Here is a 21,587-nt window from a genome sequence, read left to right on the forward strand (position 1 = left end):
GCTTTTAGTGTGATAAAATCAGGGATTTACCAGAGCTATGCCATTAACTAGATTACAGTGTTTACCAGCTTTTATGTCTACATGTCATGGACTCCAGTTCCACAATCCACCCCGCTTGTTCCAGTTCTCACACTCGTTCCCAATCACCCGAATATTAGTTTCACCTGCACTGATTTGTTCTCTATTTATACCCTGCCTGTTCACTTGGTTTTTGTTGGTTATCGCAAGAAAGTTATCCTGCTTTGCTAACTCCAGTATAACTAGTAGTTTTTAAACCTTTCGTACTTTCTCGTGTTTGTTTTTTCCCCTTGCCCTGCTCCGCCTGTTTGTTTACTGAACTGATCTCTTGGCTTGTCTTTGCACTCTGTATAACTACGCTTCTCTGGATTTGCCCTCTGTGTTTTGGAACATTTTAATCATCTCGTCCTGTTTCGTCACACTACATGACAACCAAGTTGTAATACTGGATATAACTTTATACAGATAACGTTAATAAAATATCTTTATCAAACAAAAATAATTTATACTAATAATGTTTACCTCTTGTGGCTATACTTTTGAAACTGAATATTTTATGTTAATTAACTGGACCCATTCACTTCCACTGTAAGAGCCACACTGCAACCACAATTATTTTCGGGCAAGATTTTCTTGTTTTTTGTTTCTTCTTTTTTTATTATTCTAAAAATGGTTGAAATAATTTTTGGGTAATCAACATTATGCCACACATGCTGTCATTTGATCTTAATTAGAATGTACGGAACATTCCTTTAAGACAATGATGCAGAATGTCTCAAAACTAGCGTTTTTAAAAAAAATATTTACATTGAATACTCTGATGAACGATTAATCGATTACTTGAAATTTTACATTTTAGTTAAACCTTCAAACCATGTTTTTCTTATGAAAAAATAGCACTATGCATAAACAACAAAATAAACAAAATAAAAAACATACATGCATTCCAAGTCTTCTGAAAACTTTAAATAATTACATAATTATAATTTTTATGTTTAATTATTGCCAATGGCAGGCAAAGGCACAAAGGAAAGTCAATATATGATATTCGTGTAGTGTTTTTACTAGTTGAATATTAAAACTGAACGAGTCACACTTTATTGAGTACACATCTTGCATCATGCACATCGCCGATCACAACACTCTGTAACCAATCACAACACTCTGTTTGTAACCGATCGCAACACTTTAAGTTTGAATATGTGGAAGGGAGAATGAGATTTTAGATCTATAGTGATGTCAAGATTTTCTGTGAATTACAGCTTAAATTTCCATCTGTTTGTCACACAAAGCTATCAAATGGCTTCATAAGACTTGGAATATGGCACATAAGTCATATGGACTACTTTTATGGGTCTTTTTTTATCCTCAGCCTCAGTCACCATTCAATTCTATTGTATGGAAAAAGATGCGAGTACATTCTTCCGAATTTTTCATTCTGTGTTTTAAGAAAGTAAGTCATATGGGTTTGAAACGACATGCGGGTGAGTAAATGATGACAGATTTTTTTTATACTTGGGTAAACTGTCCTTTAACAACTACATCTATACAAAATAATAATATAAAAAATTATTCATAATATATGAAGACCATGTCAAATTGCCAGTATGCCTACCCTCTGAGTGAACCAAGTTAATGCTCACAACAGACTAGACTTTGAATATACTACCAATGAAGGCCAGGTGCAATGTATTCAGCCTGAAGAACTGAGGTTTTGTGACTGAAACTGGACTGGGGTGAACCTAATTACATAACGCCTGTTTGTCTGAGCAAAAGTGCTCAATTATCCTGCATATGACTGTCGGTGCCAGGGTCCCACTTACATAACATCAACACTGGCACTGCTAGCACTGCTTGTATGGGTTACCGGATAAACCGGTCTAAGAGTGAAACAATGGCCAACAAATGACCTTGGTCATAGTCTGACACCACAGGGGTCCTAATCAGGGCTTACCGATTACACAAGCATAGGGTTTTACCTCCATACTACATGAAAACAAACGACAAACAAAACTAATGCAAGCCAAGCGGGGTGTAATTGAAAATAATTAAGCTCGACAGAAAAATAAGGCACTCTTTTGTGAGGTAAAGCCATGCACACGGGGGTGATATCGCTTGAGCTGTTGTGTAACAGCCAGTCTTTGTCCGGTAATGAAGACCAAAGTCACTGAGAGAAATCTGAAACCGCACACACAGTTTCAAATGATGTTTAAAGTTCTCGGGGGAATAGGGAGGATTCACTTTAAACACGCTGGGTAAACAAATTAGCAAAGATTATGACAGGGTACATTTGAGGTAAAAATAACTTGGAAAACAATCAACAAAACAACAAGTAGCTAGCTTTCATCAGTTACTATGGAAGTTGTGTGAAGTTTTATAAAACGTTAGTTTTAATAATCATTCATATATTAATGTTTGCAGAACTTTTACTCATTAAAGGTTTATTTTACTAGCAAAAAAATGGGTTTTGAATGATAAACACTATTCTATATTTACTTTTCAAAGTTAACACCCAGGAACTTAATGTTTCTCCACTAGAGATTTGGAAGAGATCGCAACAACGTCTCAAACTGGGTGGACATGTTTACATGACACAAGATAAAGATCTTTCCTGATTTGTTCCAAAGCCCTTTAGGCATTCCCCGCACAACATGCCTATCTGCAGTAAATTTTCATTCCGCAACATAGCCGCAACCATGTCATATTTACAACCCTCTATTTACAGTCTCCCATAAAAAGAAATGACATTCACGCCCATTCGCTGCAATGGCAATGGCCACATGGCCATGACAGCAGACCGCCGAGAGGATGTAATCGCATGGGACTGAGATTTGACACAAAAAAGAGCCAATCTATATTCCAATCACCATCCAACTATACACTACATCAGATGGTAAATTATAAACAAGCCCTGAATTGACAACAAACCTCTCCTCCAATTTCATTGATTGCTGTTGTCTTTGTGTGGGACTATACAAAATCAGTATTCAAAATTAGATATACAAGGATTTGGTAACAAAAATTAGGTTTCAAATATGCCAACAATAAAAAAATAGCTACATTTTGGTGACTCTGTTTGAGGGATCCTCACGAAACCCGTCAAAAAAATGTTCTGGTCATATTTAACCCCAAATCAAGACAAAAAAATATATGAAATTATATCTTACTTAAAGAAAACGAAGCCTACATTTAGGAACATTGTGATTTTTTTACAATTTGGCATTATTTTCAAGACACTTTTGTGAAAGACTGGTAGAGAGCATGCCAAGATGCATGGAAGAGTTATTCCACCAAACGTTGATCTCTGAACTCTTCCTAAATAAAAACTTTCATTGTAAATTGTTATCATAGTATTGATTTATTTAGAATTGCAGAAAATTGGGGGCCCTGGGTAGCTTAGCGAGTATTGACGCTAACTATCACCCCTTGTAGAGAGGTCATATTCATCACTTTTAACAATACTGTTTATATTTTCACACGAGTATCACTGAGAGAAAACCTTTTCTCCATTTTATTATTTATTGCATTGTCCTCCATACATTTACAGTCAAGATGAATCATATCATCTCTCTATCTCTCACCTGTATCGTGTCTGGGTGCTCGGTCATGTCGCAGGAAGAATCGCGCCTCCGCCCTCTGCTGACCCCAGCGCTGCAGCACCTCAACGATTCGCTCGCTGTCACCAATCACACGCTCTGAGTAAGGAAACGACCAATTAGAAACAGGGGATGCAAATTAGGTGGCAAAGTTCCATTCTTCAGTGATGCACCACTGCACCTTTATGCCACTGTCGCATGGACAGGTGCAGCAACAAAACCACCCTTCTGTACATTTGTACATGATGTTCTAAAAGTGCAATGACTTTGGTAAAGGTCTAGTTCACCCACAAATAAACAATTCTGCCTTTTTTGACAGCCCTCTAAAACTAAACCACTGTATGGCTTTATTGGAAGGCAAAGAGCTGCGTAAAGATCCTTAAAAAATATCACGATTCATTCAATTTGCAATGACATGACAGTGAGTAAATGATTTATAATTATATGTGAAGCCATATCAGAATAACACATTGAAAATGTATTGCTCAAATATATGATTAAGCATTTGTGGCATAATGTTGGTTATCATGGCACTTACAGTGGAAGTCCATAAACATTAAAATACACCGTTCAAAAATATAGCCACAAGATGTAAACATAATACATGCTAACATGATTTTAGTGTGATAAAATCACTTACTAACTTTATCTGTGTAATGTTATATCCATTTTCTGTGGTAATCAACATTATGCTACAAATGCTGTCAATTGAGCTTAACTTGTGTTGAACATGGAACATTCTTTTATTATGACAACACAAAAACTGCTCTGGTTAGTACATACCAGATCCTCTCCACATCTCGGCCAGATAGCAGTCCACCTCCCCCGGCTCTTTACACATGTCCACCACATCTCGACACAGTGTCTCCGGTGTGATTGGAAGCTCGGTGAAGTCACTGTTGCTGAGGTACACGGTTAAAAACATCTGGAGCATTAAAAAAAGGACACAACAGGAAGCGGTTATAATGTGCCACCAATCTCATTTTAAGATTGCTAAGATTGAAACATCATTGGTGAAACTATAATGTACCCCCAATTGTTTTTATAATCTAAAAAGAACCATAGCCAAGTCAAGAACCATATACAGCTAAACTTAGTCTTAATAAGAAGACGGTTCATTGCCGAACCCACGCAGCAAAGAACAATTGAGGAACCTTCATTTTTTTATTGTATAGGTGAAAGCAGGTAGCTCCATTATGAATGCTCTCAACCATCTCATGTGTGACTGGTTAACTGTAGACATGTATACACATGTACAGCTGTGACGAGATGAATGGCTGACCATGGAGAGAAAAAAAAAGCTGTATTTCTGTCTTGGCACTTTAACTGCAGCCTGCACAGATGGCTGTCACATCAAGAGGGTTCTTATCCAGAAATAAAACACAAGCATGGGGTAATTAGTCAGAATGCAAGGAGATAATACATTTGTAATTATGGCACAAACTGCAGTTCAGGATTTTCTTAGGAAGATGATGAAATTGTGGTCGATGTGTGTAAATTGTCTCCGGTTACACATGTAACCTCGGTTCCCTGAGATGAAGGGAACGAGAGATTGCTGTATGCACTATATCCCATCACGCCACACTACGTGACATTACACTCCCAGAGTTATACCACTAAATAGAGTTATTCATTATAGTCGCAGACCACAGGCCGAAGTCATATTAAAGTTCATACGAATAGTCCCATGTGGCGGACACCAGATGGAAATGGAGTCTGGGATCTATATGAACCATATAGATGTACAAAGTATGGTTTATTAACCCTCTCACAACATGATTGGAAAAGTAGTTATCATCTCTTATGGGATTGCTTATGACTTAAAGGGCAGTTCAACAGCTTATAATTAGGTGGCTGGCTTGTGCTCACCTACTTGAATGTAATAAGCACTCTATACAAAGAGGACTTGTGAGGAGATGGTTGCCACGTCCAGATTATAAAATCTTGTGAACTTGTTTTGTGAGGACTATCCTGCTGCCAAACATATTTCCTGAAAGGACACACCATTTGTCCACACCTATGAAGAGGCCATGCCTCTGGTTGAATGCGCTTTGACACCAATAGGGCAATTTACGCCCTGTGATTCATAAGAAAGGTCAATCACATCAATGATCCAGTGAGAGAACATTTGTTTGGAGACAGACATTCCTTTTGTGCATCCTCTATTACAAATAAAGAGCTGATCCGACAGCCTAAACTGACAGGTGCACTCAACATATGTATGCAATACCCTCAGCGGGCATAACATAATAACATATGCATAGATTGCTCTTCATCTGAATTAAATGGTGGGGAAAAGAAGGCTTGCAACCGAACCCACTGAGCACTGAAGGGCGTTGATAAAACCTTTGGAAAAGGCACGTAGCATTTTCTAGGTTTAATGGTAGCTTTTGACAAATCTGGACCAAACTCCAGGCATGAGCTGTCAGTCGACAGCGCCTGCATGTCACCCACCAATTTAAATGAGGCCAAAGCCAATAGGAGTGTGAGCTTTAAGGAAAGCACTCGCAGCTCAACAGATTCCAATGGCTTGAAGCTTTTGAGTGCCTTCAGTACCAGATTTAAGTGTCAAGTCCGCACCATATCAGGGCAAGGGGGGGTTCAAATGCATCACTCCCCTAAGGAATTTTATGAATAAATTTTTTTTGCCTATCGACAAGACAGCCTCCAGAGTGTAGTATGCTGAGATAGTCGCTACATAAACCTTGAGCGTTGACGGAGTAAGACCAGCGCCCAGCCGCTCTTGAAGGAATGTAAAAATCTCAGTTATGGGGCAATTCACCGGATCTTTACCACACAAAGAGCACCAGTTTTCAAACACACGCCATGTAATTGTATAGAGGCATCTTGTGGATGGTGCTATGTGCTCCATTCAGAGGTCACAGGTGTAGGTTAACAGCTCTGGCTGTGGATGCCAAATCGTGCATTGTGCTTGAGAGAGAAGGCCTCTCCTCAGCGGTATTTTAAATGGAGGGCCGTCTAGTATTTTTATCATCATCCAGAAACCAGGACTGATTGGGCCATTTTGGCGCAATTAACAGAATTGTTTCCATATCCACTCTGACTTTGCTTATGACAGAATGAAGGAGGTGCACGGGGGAAATGCATCCTTGTGTTTTGCCAGTCATTTGTGAGCCAGCACGTCTATGTCCAGTGGGGCCATACCAAAGGGAACAGTGGCCGTTCTCCACGCAGGTGAAAAGGTCAACTTCCGCTTTGCTAAATATTTCCCAAATCCGCATCACTGTCTGAGCATGTAGTCACCATTCCTCTGGTAATGCTCCCTGGCATGACAAAAGTTCCACTCTGAAATTCAGATGTAATCCCAGACTTTTTGTAAAACATCTTATGTGCCAGAATTTTGCACAGTACTGTATATATTTCACTGAATTGCCACGTTAATCAACGACGAGCGTCAGAAGTGAAGAACACATTCACCGTGAGCATCTTCGATGGCGATGTGGAGAACTCTTCATCGGAACACACAGGGGAGCAGAATGCCTCTCGGTGCAGGCGCTAAGCAAAGGCAGCGAGTCGTCATGTTCGTGTCTTGCTGAGAATGTCCGTCCATTGTAAATGTATATCGACGGTGAAGCAGAAAGTTTTCCAAGACAAAGCCTTGAAGGAAATGGTGACTGAGCGCCCACTCACATAGGCTGAATGTGCACCTACAGGGGTGACAACATTGCCAATCAGAGGATTGGCGTGATTGTCTAAGGGTTTCAACAAGGTCGTTTAGAAGGGCACTCCATAGTGCTTACAACAATGTTGGGTGAACTGAATCGGAAGGGAATTCAATTTTCACTAATAAATCTTACCTTTTACATATGTATTTACAGTGCACTTATTAAAGGGACAACCCCCCTGGAGCAACCTGGAGTTAAGTGTCTTGCTCAAGGACAAAATGTTGGTGGCTGTGGGGATCGAACCAGTGACCTTCTGATTACCAGTTATGTGCTTTAGACCACTATGCCACAACCACTCCACATAAATACAAATTCATGATAAAATTAAGTTAAAATGTCTCTCAATTTAATCTAATTTCAGCTATAATAAGTCTCTGAATACATTTTAAACTATTATAATGAATATGACAAGTTAGTAGGTTAAGGCATCACATTCACAATATAAGGCTGAACCCCTCCTCTTTTAAACTTAAAATATACAACTCTTCAGATTCACAGTTTCAATTCAATGTTTGACTTTACCAAAAGGTAAGTAGTAATTTACATTTACATTTATTCATTTGGCAGACGCTTTTATCCAAAGCGATTTACAAAAGAGGAAAACATAAGCGAATTATCTTAAGGAGACAGTGGTACTAAAAGTGCCATACTACAAAGTTTCACTATCATCCGAATAGTATACAAAACAGATTTATGTGCAACAAGAATTGTAAATATATATATATATATATATATATATATATATATATATATATATATATATATATATATATTTATATTTATTTTTATTTTTTGTGACCGGTTAAGTGCTTTTGGAAAAGATGCGTTTTTTGCAGATAGAAAGTGAGTCAGCTTCACGGATTGAGTTAGGAAGGTCATTCCACCAACTTGGTATGATGAAACTAAAAGTGAAAGAAAGTGTTTTGGTGCCTCTCTGTTTTGGTACGACAAGGCGACGTTCCTTAGCCGACTGCAGGCTTCTGGTGGGAAAGTAGCTCTGCATAAATGTTTTTAGGTATGCTGGAGCAGACCCAGTGACTGTTTTGTATGCCAGCATCAGGGCCTTGAATTTAGTACGTGCATGAACCGGCAGCCAGTGGAGAGAGACAAAGAGTGGTGTAACATATGCTCTCTTAGGTTCATTAAAGACCAGACATGCTGCTGTATTCTGTACACTACATATAACATTTACTGTGTTTGTAAAATTATTACCTTCATCTGGGCATGAATCTCTGGATGGTGATCCCTCAGATGCTGGATCATATTAGATGTGTTTGCCGCTTTTGCTGACACTTTTCGTCTGCACATTTTGCATACTGGATACCCGTCTTTAGATAGCCAAAATACTCCCAAATATCTGATTTAATTTGCTTCTTCAGTGGATAGAACTCCGGGAGATTGTGTTGTTCTGCCTTATTTTCATATTGAGAGTTTCACGTGCGCTGAAAGTTCACGTTCTGCACGTGCCCTGCCTTACCTAGACAATCGCCTGGTGAACTCCGTTACCATAGTAACAGCCTCAAAGATCAGCCAGGCAGAGGGTAGGACACACGTGCAGCGCAAGTAGTTAGATCCACACTGTCAGACTCATTTTCAGTATATACATATACAATAAATATACAACATAGTTGTTTTTTCCGGTTTTTAACCATAGCTTCCAAATTCTTACGGTTTAATAACCGTGACCATTTTATCATGGTTAATTGTGAAATCGGTTAATCGCGACATCCCTAATGCAGACATGTTGTATTCAACATGTAAGACATACTGCTGCACATTTAAACATATAAGACATGCTGCTGCTGCTGCACAATTAGACACCTACAATACCTTTACACCAAATCTAGACAAGTGTTGCTGGGGAGGAGGAGGGGTTTAGTGCGAAAATCATCAACTGAAACCTGCAAACAACTGAGGCAATTTAAATGCTAGACAAAGATTAGATTCAAATGACCTTTAGCTTGCGCCATATTGCATTTCATGACTGATCTTAAAGTCAATGCTGTCTATCAGAAATGATTAAGAAATTAAAGAGATTCCACTTCAATATTTTTTAATTCCTTTCAATGTTATTTACTGTTAAATTAATACTAATTTTAAAAATGTGTTGTTTGATTTTGCTTCTCTTTTTTGGCTTGACATTAAAACCAAGCCAAACTGTTTGTTTTTTTATTGGTCCATCCCAGATTATTTCTAAAAAGCAGGTGATGGTCCAGCCTTAATTTCCCAACCAAATGTTACCAGCTAAATTTGTGGTCTGAAATCCACCACTCGAATACTAAAAACTTGAATTTACCAACCTGATTACACAAGGTCTTTCTTTTCCCAAGACCATGAATTTCATATAAACTTTTTCAAATTCAGATTCTGGAGGACCATATAATCTCAAAGTTTAATCTGCCTTTGGATGTGCACATGACTGGTAAGACACTTCCATCCACATCCACTGTCTTGCTGCAGGTATGTATGAATTAATGCTGGTTCAGGAATGCAGTTGATCTGAAAGGGTCAGTAAAAATGAATCCTGATAAGGGTTCCATACTATGAAATGGGTGAAAGAAATGTGATAAAAATGTAAGTGCCAATGATCAGGTTTCCATCCAAGTTGTGATGGAACTGAATATTGCAAAAACAATTTGTGAATAAAGCAGTGTTTCCATCCCATGTATTCAAGAGAACAAAATAGCCACTTCCAGGGAAACTGCTGCAAAATAAACTGGAATTTGTAGCCACTGTGGAAGGTCATGTGGCTCTTTATCAAGTGTAATAAATTACTTGTGGTTTAAAATGCTCTGAAGAACTTAATTTATGTTAGCGATCGGCGGCAGATGTCTTATGTCTGAGAGAGGCAATGTTGCATTCTAGCCAATAATTTTGATAACAGGCTTTGGCTCCAGCATTTCAGAATGACTATGGTAATGTTTGAAATGCTGTATGATGATATTGATTCCCTAGTTCATCCAGTTATGAGCAAATTATGACTTTTTTGATGCACATCTAAGAATATATTCCGTATATGTAAAAGTCAACACACTTTCCTTATTCATTTTCAATGAGTGATATGGCAGAACAGATATGGCCTTTCCATGCCAATTCACGAGAAACCTGCCGCTTTGTTGTGCACGACTGCTTGTCATGTTTTATCTTTCCATGGCTGCCGCTTGTCACTAACCAATCAGAGCTGAATTTATTCACAATCAATCAAACCACATTTATCTTTTATGTAGTCAAAAACAACATGGAGAAAAATATACTCGCAGATGCTGAATTTCCTCCTAACAACTAACGTTTCAACAAATAAACAGCCTCATGGAAAGCTGTGAGTGGACAAGTCGGTGTACCAGGTGAAAATAGACTACGGAAACATTTATGGCTTATGTTTGGAAAACAGACGACTGTGTAATGTATACAAATGGGCCATGGACCTATACTTTAATTTTCTCTTCTGCAACAGTTGTCAGATAAATCAAGTCATTTAGGACATCTACTTTGTGCATGACACAAGTCATTGTTCCAACAATTGTTTACAGATAGACTGTTTAACTTTTAATTGACTATATCACAATTCAAGTGGGTCAGAAGTTTACATACACTAAGTAAACTGTGCCTTTAAGCAGCTTGGAAAATTCCAGAAAATTATGTCAAGCCTTTAGACAATAGCTTCTGATAAAAGTTGTACTAAATTTGGAGGTGTACATGTGGATGTATTTTAAGGCCTACCTTCAAACTCAGTGTCTTTTGCTTGACATCATGGGAAAATCAAAAGAAATCAGCCAAGACCTCAGAAAAATAATTGTGGACCTCCACAAGTCTGGTTCATCCTTGGGAGCAATTTCAAAACACCTGAATGTACCACATTGCATCTGTAAAAACAATAGTACGCAAATATAAACAACATTGGACCACGCAGCCATCATACTGCTCAGGAAGGAGACACATTCTGCCTCCTATTGATTAATATAGTTTGGTGTGTAAAGTGCAAATCAAACCCACAACAGCAAAGGACCTTGTGAAGATGCTGGAGTAAACAGGTAGACAAGTATCTATATCCACAGTAAAACGAGACCTATATCGACATAACCTGAAAGGCTGCTCATCAAGGAAGAAGCCACTGCCATAAAAAAGCCAGACTACAGTTTGCAAGGGCACATGGGGACAAAGATCTTACTTTTTGGAGAAATGTCCTCTGGTCTGATGAAACAAAAATTTTACCGTTTGGCCATAACGACCATTGTTATGTTTGGAGGAAAAAGGGTGAGGCTTGCAAGCCGAAGAACACCATCCCAACCATGAGGGGGGTAGCAGCATCATTTTCTGGGGGTGCTTTGCTGCAGGTGGGACTGGTTCACTTCACAAAATAGATGGCATCATGAGGACGGAAAATAATGTGGATATATTGAAGCAACATCTCAAGACATCAGCCAGGAAGTTAAAGCTTGGTCACAAATGGGTCTTCCAAATGGACAATGACCCCAAGCATACCTCCAAATTTGTGGCAAAATGGCTTAAGGACAACAAAGTCAAGGTATTGGAGTAGCAATCACAAAGCCCTGACCTCAATCTGATAGAAACTTTGTGGGCAGAACAGAAACAGCATGTGCAAGGAGGCCTACAAACCTGACTCAATTACACCAGCTCTGTCTGGAGGAATGGGCCAAAATCCCAGCAACTTATTGTGAGCAGCTTGTGGAAGACTACCCAAAATGTTTATCCCAAGTTAAACAATTTAAAGTCAATGCTACCAAATACTAGCAAAGCATATGTCAACTTCTGACCCACTGGGAATATGATGAAAGATATAAAAGCTGATATAAATCATTAAATGACAGTTTTTTGAAAAACTGAGTTTAAAATGTATAAAGGTGTATTTAAACTTCTGACAACTGTATGAAGTAACATGCAGTCTGTTTCTTTAGTCATTAAAAAAAAACTCATCAAACGTGGAGACAGGTGGCAAGACGCCATCAATATCTACAATTACAATGTTTAGCCTTGATAATATAAAAATTACTTATTACAATATTTATAGTTATAAAACTTTTTATGAAACAATTAGTGGCATTTAATTTAAGTGCAATCACACATAAAAACGAATACAATATTTATAGTAGGGACATAACGGTTCTCTGTAAAAAAAAAAAAACTGAACCATAAGGTTCACCACAAACAGTTCGGGAAGCATTGGCACCACGGTCGGTTCACCTCACATTTAATGATGCATCAGGAGCAAGTTTTGGTCAAGAAAACAAAGCATCAAACAGACAGTTACAAACTGCACCTGCTCCACAAACTGAATGGATCTGTAAATGGATATGCTCCATCTGTGTTTCACGTGTTTCAAAGCGCACGCAAGTTCTTCCTGTTTCCTTGCGAGGCTGTAATCTATCAAGAGCATCAAAAATGCATTTTGATTAATGGCATTAAGATGCCGTTATAGTAATACATTGATACATGATTAATCATTTACGCCGACATCACCCAGGGAAAGAGCCACAAGTGAGCCGAAATTGCACACACTCCCTTCCGTTTTAAAGCAGGCACTCAGTGCTAATTCGGACAGACATCAAACAATAACTAAAGTGCTTGGGGTGTTCATGTGGGATTTCCATTTATGATTAAAATACTCAAGCAGCATTATCACAACATCCCTTCTCGTATGCATTTTAATAGCAAGGATATTCCTTCTATAGTGATGTACAGCTTCCGAATATTGAATATGTTGAGATGAGTCTGAAGTGCACTTTATGTTGATGCATGTAGCGTATTAGTGCAGGTATTAAGTTAAAATGTTGATTTAGTAATTACAGAAAATGTTCGTTTTTTTCAGTTAAGGACCCTGACAAAAATTTACCATGGTTTTACTATAGAAATATTGTAGTAACCATGACTGCTGTCAAGATAGTTTTCTGAGCAGAAATCATGGTTTTGATACAATTAACAATGGTTTTATAACAGTAATACTGTAGTTTCTATATAGTAACCATGATTTTACTATATATTGTAAACCATGTTTCTATTGTGGTTAATATGATTTACTACAAATGCCATGGTTAAGCATTGGTTAATGTTGTAAACAATGATTGTTATTTAAGGGCAAACCTGTTGAAGTGTTTATCAATAGATAATTCTTTGGATTTGGCAGTAATATTTATTTATAAATTGTTTTTTTTAACAAAGCAAATACTGAACCGTATCGAAAACTGTATTAAACGTGACACAAACTGAACCATGAGAAATTTGAACCGTTACACCCCTAATTTACAGAAATCGCCTCATTGACGCAGTAACTGAGCTGAAGCAGTGGGTGGCATTATCGCACTTCTACTGGCACGTTTCACACCGCTTCTTGTGTGAATGGAAAACGGCTGTACATACGAGAAGAGGTAAGATCACAAGCAAAGCCATCTATACTCTATTGATTTTTATTTAAAAAACATACTTTTATATGTTGGTAAAACCGAAGAGGCTTTGCAGAAATGTATGCATTTCACAGTGGAAATTTGACAGCTGCCATGGATCCTTTAAAATGCATGCGCAAAGCGTAACAACAAACAACTATTCCTACAGAAGCAATTTTTTTGGAAAGTCGTGCAAATTATGTCCCCACTACAAGACAGATATACGTAAAATAATTGTCCTGGGAAAAAGAAAAATCACACTTGTTTCTGTGACAGCTCTAGGCCTTGTAAACAGCTCAAAAGAATCTGACCATGCCTTGCATGTGTTAGCCAATCAGAAATCAATGAAAGTTGGGAGGAATATTTTGATTTTTTTTTTTAAAACAATCATATTCTTTGCAAGTCCATTTTGTGTAGCTAGTGGTGCATTTTTCACCTATAGGTAAACTTAATCGAAGCATGAAGATCGATGTCTATATCGAGCAAATCAATAATTTGGCAATAAAAAAAAAGCCATTTGGCTCCAAATTGTTTCATTTTAGGTAATTATTTTTTAGTCCAGAGCCTTGCTATTTAAGTAAAACAGGGAATTATATTTCTCTTGAATACAAGATTAAGTTTGATTGCTAGAATTACCATTTTATCTCTCTTGGACTGATCAATTAAAGCCTTTATTGGATGAATGGTCCTTTGAGAATCATGCTGGAAATGGCATTTCATTAATCATCCCTTAATGCATATCTTCATCTAATGTCCTTATCTCGCAAACTACATGCATCTAAAATGTTGCTAGAGACTAACTTAATTTGTCTCTGGTTTATGGTTTATAAGATAAGCTCTTAGAAGGTCCATATTGAATTATGGACACAGCATTTTGCCTCATGTCTACTTATAAACCACAAACCCCTTACAGTATGTATTTTTTCCCTTATAATCGAGACATTAATTTGTGATGTTAATAGTGTCATTATAGACAGAATTATATCATGATGTTGTAAAAGTGTTTGTTTTTTTCATGATATACTAAGCAATGCCGTAACCTATCATTCTGTCTGCCTAATAATTTTAAGCAGAGCATCGGTCTAAACGAGAAGTGGTTTGAATCAGTGTTTGGTTAAAAAAAAAAAAGGTTATCAAAAAGCCCTTTTGCCATTGGCCAGCCCCGGTGGGTATTCCACAGTCAATCCCAAGTGTAAATATTCTGAGAATTCTTGACAGAATATAACATTATCCTGTACCAGGGCATGGGGCAAAGCTTTAGGTTTAAAGTAATGCAGTATGGCAATATTTTGTAACAGGCCACTGTTTACGTTGCCCCAAGCTACCACAAGTGATGTAATGTATTTGAATAGGCAAACATACTGGTGTTTACCATTAGCTGATACACAATGGCCTGCTCATTTTAATATTGAAAATCATGGAATGTTCAAGAGAATTCGCATGAAATACGCTCGAGTTACAAAAGATTCAACAATGTCTCCAACTTTTCTTAGATTTGCCAAGATACCAAAGTCTGCACACAAATGTCAGAAATCTAAATATTAACTCAAATATCTTCAAAAAGTTATCTGAGCTATACCGTCCATATAAATATTATAGCTCTACACTCAACACTGTGTCAACACTTGTCTCATTTATGTCCATTTTTATTGTCCCATTCTATTGTATTGCATTACTCTGTATCAGAACAGACTTTGAGCAATGTATTTTTCATTTGTGAATCATACGTCGTGAAAAAAATGAATATTATTTAGTAAATGTGAATAACATTATGTAATATTTGTGCTAACAAAAATTAATTTGTCATGCGCAGGGCCATTTCAAATGAACTGGTGAAGGCAAAAAGGTGATTATAATCGAATCTTTACCCTTTGAATCGTAATCGAATCGAATCGTGAGAATAGTGAAGATTCACACCTCTAACCCCTAACCCTACTCCTAAAACTACCTGAACCTCAAACTCAGTAGCAACAAATATGCATCTTGAGAGAATTTTGCAGAACATGTAGTTGTACAATAAATACATTGTTTTGTATATATTTTAATGTTACTATGTAGTAGTTTAAGACATCCAATTTAAAGGTGTGATAAACTGTATCATGTCGACTATACATACAGGTTAATTTAAGTAATAATTTAATAAAATGTATTAAGACCATTTGAAAAAAACAGCTTAGATCAACATGAAGTCTTGTTGGTTAAGCTTGTTAAAAAGCCTGGTGGGGACATCAAATCACATCATATGCTGATCTTTTCAGCATGGGGTAGTTTCCTTTAAAGGTCTTTAACGGATGTTGTGTAGGTCTCTTATCCCCAGTAAATACTATCTGGCATAATTTCTATGGCCTGATTTTTGTGCTCCGAAAAATTTCTGCTTTCCTTTTATGTGTTCCCTACATAGTTTCACCCTGTTATATACAGTATGTAGGCCAGTTCATTAGGCCATTTCGAGTGGATGAAGAAAAAGGCTCTCCTTTTCTCTCTCCCTATTCAAAGTCAAAGGCGACACCTTGGGCAACTTTGCATTTCGTGCTCCAAAAGTGTAAACATTAAACAAAGGTTTGGTCACTAAACCAAATTTTTGTCAGTAGTTCATGTGCAATGGAGTGCGCAGATATGATGTAACGCTATTCGATGAACGCATGCACCCATTAACCCTATAGAGTGTAAATAAAACAAACCAAGCCATGAGAAAAACATATGAGTTACAACATTTCCATAATAGGAAACATGCTTAGAGATTCATCCTGTTGTATAAAACAGTAGAGGCATTGTTCAACTCCGACGTATGACATCGTTTGTTCTACTGAACATGCAATCTACATTAAGTGCCTGTACTGGTTTTCATTAACTCTAGAGGTTCATGGGCTTGACAAGACTATTGAAGCTTGTGTAAAGGTGGGCAGAAATCCCATCGGGCAGGCTGAATGAAAATTCAAAAAGAGGAAAAGCCACTACAGCAACAGAACAGCGGTAATCCAGCGTATTAATTATTTAGTTTGATAACTACATGAGCATCTGTCAATAAACGCTCTGATCAGACAACATCAGAAGCTTCGAACAATGCAGTTTTTCTGTAGCTCACTATAATATAGGTTTAATTCAGGTGCTAGTGTTTTGTTATGATTGAGTAAGTCACAGGACACAAGCCGCAGATTCAGCAGCCTGCAGTGTGTGTGTGTGTGTGTGTGTGTATGTGTGTATGCAGGCACAGAATCAGCCATTTGGCCCCTGTGGATTGACACAAAGCCCGAGTCATGTGAGGATTAGTCTTGAGTTCATACGCTACCCTCCTGCCCACATACTGACCCTGCAAGACCTTGTGGCCCCCGGGGATAACTTAAGACAGAATATAGTTGATTGAATAAAATTGCTGAGACTTCACAAATATAGAGTCAACCCACTCAAGATGCTGGACATTTCTGATAGAGTGGATAGCTTGTAACGGTAATTCAAACTCTGCTAGTCTAAAGAACTGGTAAACTAACTTTATATGTCCTCTGTTTAGCAGTACAGACCCAATTTATTGGAGCTATTAATATCTAAAAGGCAAAGCTTAAAACATTCCTGATGCCTGATTACTGTTTAGTCCTTGGGAGCCGAGCGTTCCCAACACAGACTCCTCCGCATAGCAGCTATGTTGTTGTGTGGAGTTATCATGGTAACGGTTGCCGTGGCAACTGGTCGCCGCAGTTCTGGTCATTGTTTCATGCCGAGGACTCAAGTGGGTGAAAGGGCCAGACAACAATCAGCGATATTTATAATTCCCAATGCAGAGCCTTTGAACTGAAATGTGTTCGACAATAAGTTACTCCAAGCTAATTTTATTCCACAAGTATTGTCAGCCTAAGTCATCTATTCACCTGTCAAATCAATTTGGAGTCTTGAAATTTGCTGCTCTGGGCACTTGAGCTATGGGAATGTTTTAATGGCCCCAAAATAGATGACTACAAATTGACCCAATGACATAAGGACCCTAGAATACCTTTCAAAAGAGGGAAGCTTACAACCAAAGGCATGTTCTTCTGGGGAAACCTTAAACAATGACTTGAAATCGCGAATGCATTCTTTAGTTAATACGCAGTTAAGTCAATGCCAGGTACTTCTCTAAAATGTCTTCCACTTTTTTTTTCAAATGACAATTGCTGTTCCTCTGAGAATTACAGCAGTATGTAAATCACAGCGAAAACAAAGAACTTAGCGTCTGAGTTAAGAAAAGATTTATGGGGTGAACGCAGAATAACAATAATTACTGAAAGAAACTGCTTTAGATACAAGTAAGCTCAAAAACACATATGTTGTCCCAAATACAGTCAATAAACTTAAATACGTAGCACTAGTGTTAGGAACACTAGAACCTAAAGAGTGTGATGACATTAGGTTCCGTTAACGGTTTTTGAACGTGCACTTTTCAGTCGATGTGGATGCAACACCATGTATAAATTAGTACTCTGACAGCGTTTCCTGCACTACCGTTTAGCGGTACTGTAACACTACTATTTAATCAGCAGGGGGAAAAATACTGCTCGACCAGTGTAGCCCGATTCCCAACGAAAGACAATTATGAATCGGTTCTTTTAAATCTACAGCACATCCAAATCTGATTCCTGACCAAATTACATTAATGAGCCAGTTCTTGTTAATCTACAGCATGACACATAATGCAAAAAGTGTAATTTGGTTAGCAAACGAATGACTCCTGAGCCACATCTATTGAATCTTCTTCGCAAAACATGGTGCAACCCATGTAATGCGGGTCCCAAACGAATTACTCATATGAGCCGGTTCTTTTGAATCTACAGCATAAAACATACAGCAAGAGCTGTGTAGCCCGATTTCACAGCAAAACCTACAGCGCGCTTCCCAGGGGTGGACTGGGAAGAGAAATCGGCATGAGATATTACATAGAAAATGGCCCAAAATTTGGGTGGGTGTGGGGCGTCCTTTTCTGCATATCGCTACCCCCTTCGGCATATCGCGGCACAGTTTTGTGGCCCGTTCTGCATAACGCGGTGTCTCATTTCAGCTTAGTCCCAGTTCTCCCGATGGCCAGTCTGCCCCTGATCAGCCCCAAAGTGCGTCGGCCCACCAGGAAAATGCCCGGTATGCCAGATTACCAATCCAGCCCTGGCACTTCCTACCAATCAAATGACTCTTATAAGCCTTATAACACTTACTGAACTGCATGACATTGATTTCAGCATGTCCAACTCCAAATGTCTTATCTGTGTTAAGAATGAATAAAATACCTTTATTAAAAAGTCTGTGAAGTCAATCAGCAAGAATTTGTTCTGTTAAAATATTAAATGATGTCAAAATTATGTTACATGTTAAGGCCAGTAAATCAAATAGGAATTACATTTCTTATTTTGAAACATTTCTTTCTCAAAAGTACTAAAAGAATTGTAAATGGAATTAGAATTGTTAAAAAGAATCGGAACTGCTAAATCCCTTACAATTCCCATCCCTATCTGGCACACTTTTTTAAGTAAATACCACTTTTCTGGGTCTATTCGAACTGAAGACTCTTTGAAATGAGGATCTACAATTTTACAAAGCCAAATCTTTCTCTACCAGCTAAATATAAGAAATTGAAATCCGTACATAGTTGATCAGAATCGTGCGTCTTCACAGAAGCAATTCCAAGAAATCAAATCACAGGACATTCTTGTGTCCACATACTGTACCTTTTTTTTCATTATGCGTTTCTAGTTTGTGTGCAAGGATTACAATTCACACTAATGCATAAAGGCAATAAATCCCTGGATATTACTGACAATTCATCCAGATTGAAACCGGACATCCGGTGACACAGCCAATGGAGATTAAGTACTCACTTGAAAACTAACCCTTACGGTGCAGTTTTACCCTATACTGGATCTTCATTAGAAATGTACAACAATGGGAAGGTCAAAATGACAAATGCACCTTGTCATCAATTTCTTATGGGGACAGAGGTGACACTGTCATATGTTCTTAGTGTGGATGGTGAATGAGTGTGTGACTCACACATGAGAGGTGACAGTAATGAGAGAACAGGTGCTTATAACATACTAAAAGACATATTTCCATTCAGAGCATATGTTTTACCCATTTATCAAATAGATATATAAAGGTATTAATAATAAATTACTTAAACATGTCTAATCTTCCTGTTAACCAAATGACACTCTAAACTGAACTGATTTGGGTCTGTTCGGTGAATTAAATTGTACCACATGATGTGATGATTGGTAAAAGGTGACCATATACCATCAACTTCATATCTGACATCCTTGTTTATTGTAATATTTGTACATTGCCATGAGTCATACGTCAATATGAAACCATGCTTGCACTTTATCCTCCCTAATGTTTGTTGATCAGTTTTTAATCAGACCTGTGTTGAGGGATCTTTCAGGAATCCTTCACAGGAATTATTTCATGGATACGCAATTTTCTGGATCATTCGGCGTCCATTAAAACAGGTATTTACACAAGGGTAACTCGGACCTTGTGCTTTCCTTCTCTTATATAACTACATATCCCCTATTTTCACCATTAAATAGCATTCCTTTTGGGGTCTACAGCTTGGCAACAGTACAGCTTGGTTAAACTAGGTTGATATGTAATTTAACCAATGCATTTGTTGAGTAAACCAATAGTCAGTGCATTTCAGCAAATACAGAATTTGACAAAAAGACATGTTGATGCATGGAGGTGAAAATCATGAATATTTTGAACTGAACCTCTACTGAACTTACCGGCATCATATTGAAAATCAGCTCCAGGTATTGTATATTCCGTATATTTCCTTAAATATTGTAGATATAAAGAATATTACGACCTCCGCCTTGCCAGGCAAGAAGTGTTTCTTATTGTTGTTGTTTCATAGGCAGGTATATTGTGCATGTATTATCCTCTTCTTTTACGCATCATTATACTGTATCATTATACTGAGCAGTCTCATTTGATGTTGGCCAACAACTTTACAGCGCTGGTTTATTACAGAAACCTGTTGCAGAATGAACCCGAGACGAACCCACAAAATGAAGTAAAGTTTCTTACACGAATGTCTCAGACAGAGAGAACCGCTGACCACCTATCAGACCGAACCATTTGTGTACGCCACTACTCGCTACCGCTATGCAATACATAGACTATATAAAGATAACGGTCGTTCGCGAATGTCCTGTAGCAGCTACGGTCCGCTAAACTGATTGTAGGTCCACATTAGATCCGTGCGCGTCGTACAGCGAGCGAGCGAGCGAGCGAGTCTTTTCGCTGCTGGATCAACAAACGGAACCCAACCCAAGATGACGCTGCGCGAGATTCCGAATTACTTCGGCGCGTGCATGACAAACTCCTCCTCGCGCCACCCGCGCGCTTCCCGCCGCCCACTTCATCATCATTATCTCTGAAGAACCGTTAGCGTTAAAAGGAACGGTTTGAGGGTTTTTATATGCTCTTGTGTTTATTTAATGCGTCCCACACTCTTTCTGATGTTTTTAGAAGCTCTTGAGACGAACTATAAGGTACAGTGTGAAATACCTTTTTAATGGTAAATTGATAAACGCTTAAGATCTGACTGTACAAGTTCCCTATCGAGAGGTCTCTCCTATTGCTTAAGTAGCTTACGCTATGGGAAAACTCCGTTTCTCGAGAAATATTGAAGTCTTTATGTAAAACGCATTGCAGCTGCACAGCAGACAGTAATGAGCGAGGCAGCTCGGTCATTGGCTGTGCTGCGGCAACTGCTCGAACCAATGACAGGGCGACTCTGAACGCGCGAGCAATGGGCGCACGCCTCGCATTCGCGCGCTCAGAGCCCGCCGAAATTAGCATAGCCAGGCTCTATAATGGGCACCCCGTCATACGAGTTCCTTTAGATTTAATCTCCTTTAGCGAAG

At 38.3% G+C, this 21,587-nt stretch overlaps 1 protein-coding gene across 2 annotated transcripts in view; it reads right to left on the bottom strand.

Moving 5' to 3' along the window:
• Positions 1-20,994, bottom strand: part of LOC127639890 (apoptosis-stimulating of p53 protein 2-like) — a 35,224-nt gene extending 14,230 nt beyond the window's left edge. For both annotated transcript variants that reach the window (XM_052122192.1, XM_052122191.1), the window contains exons 1-3: positions 20,442-20,994; positions 4,398-4,539; positions 3,600-3,713 (exon numbers count right to left, since the gene is read on the bottom strand). In XM_052122192.1, coding sequence (XP_051978152.1) covers positions 3,600-3,713; positions 4,398-4,539; positions 20,442-20,450 — 265 coding nt within the window. In that variant the 5' untranslated portion in view covers positions 20,451-20,994. The remainder of the gene's footprint in view (positions 1-3,599; positions 3,714-4,397; positions 4,540-20,441) is intronic.
• Positions 20,995-21,587: the final 593 nt, after the last annotated feature.

Source organism: Xyrauchen texanus, chromosome 48 (assembly GCF_025860055.1).
Source record: "Xyrauchen texanus isolate HMW12.3.18 chromosome 48, RBS_HiC_50CHRs, whole genome shotgun sequence".
NCBI classification, from domain to species: Eukaryota; Metazoa; Chordata; class Actinopteri; order Cypriniformes; family Catostomidae; genus Xyrauchen; species Xyrauchen texanus.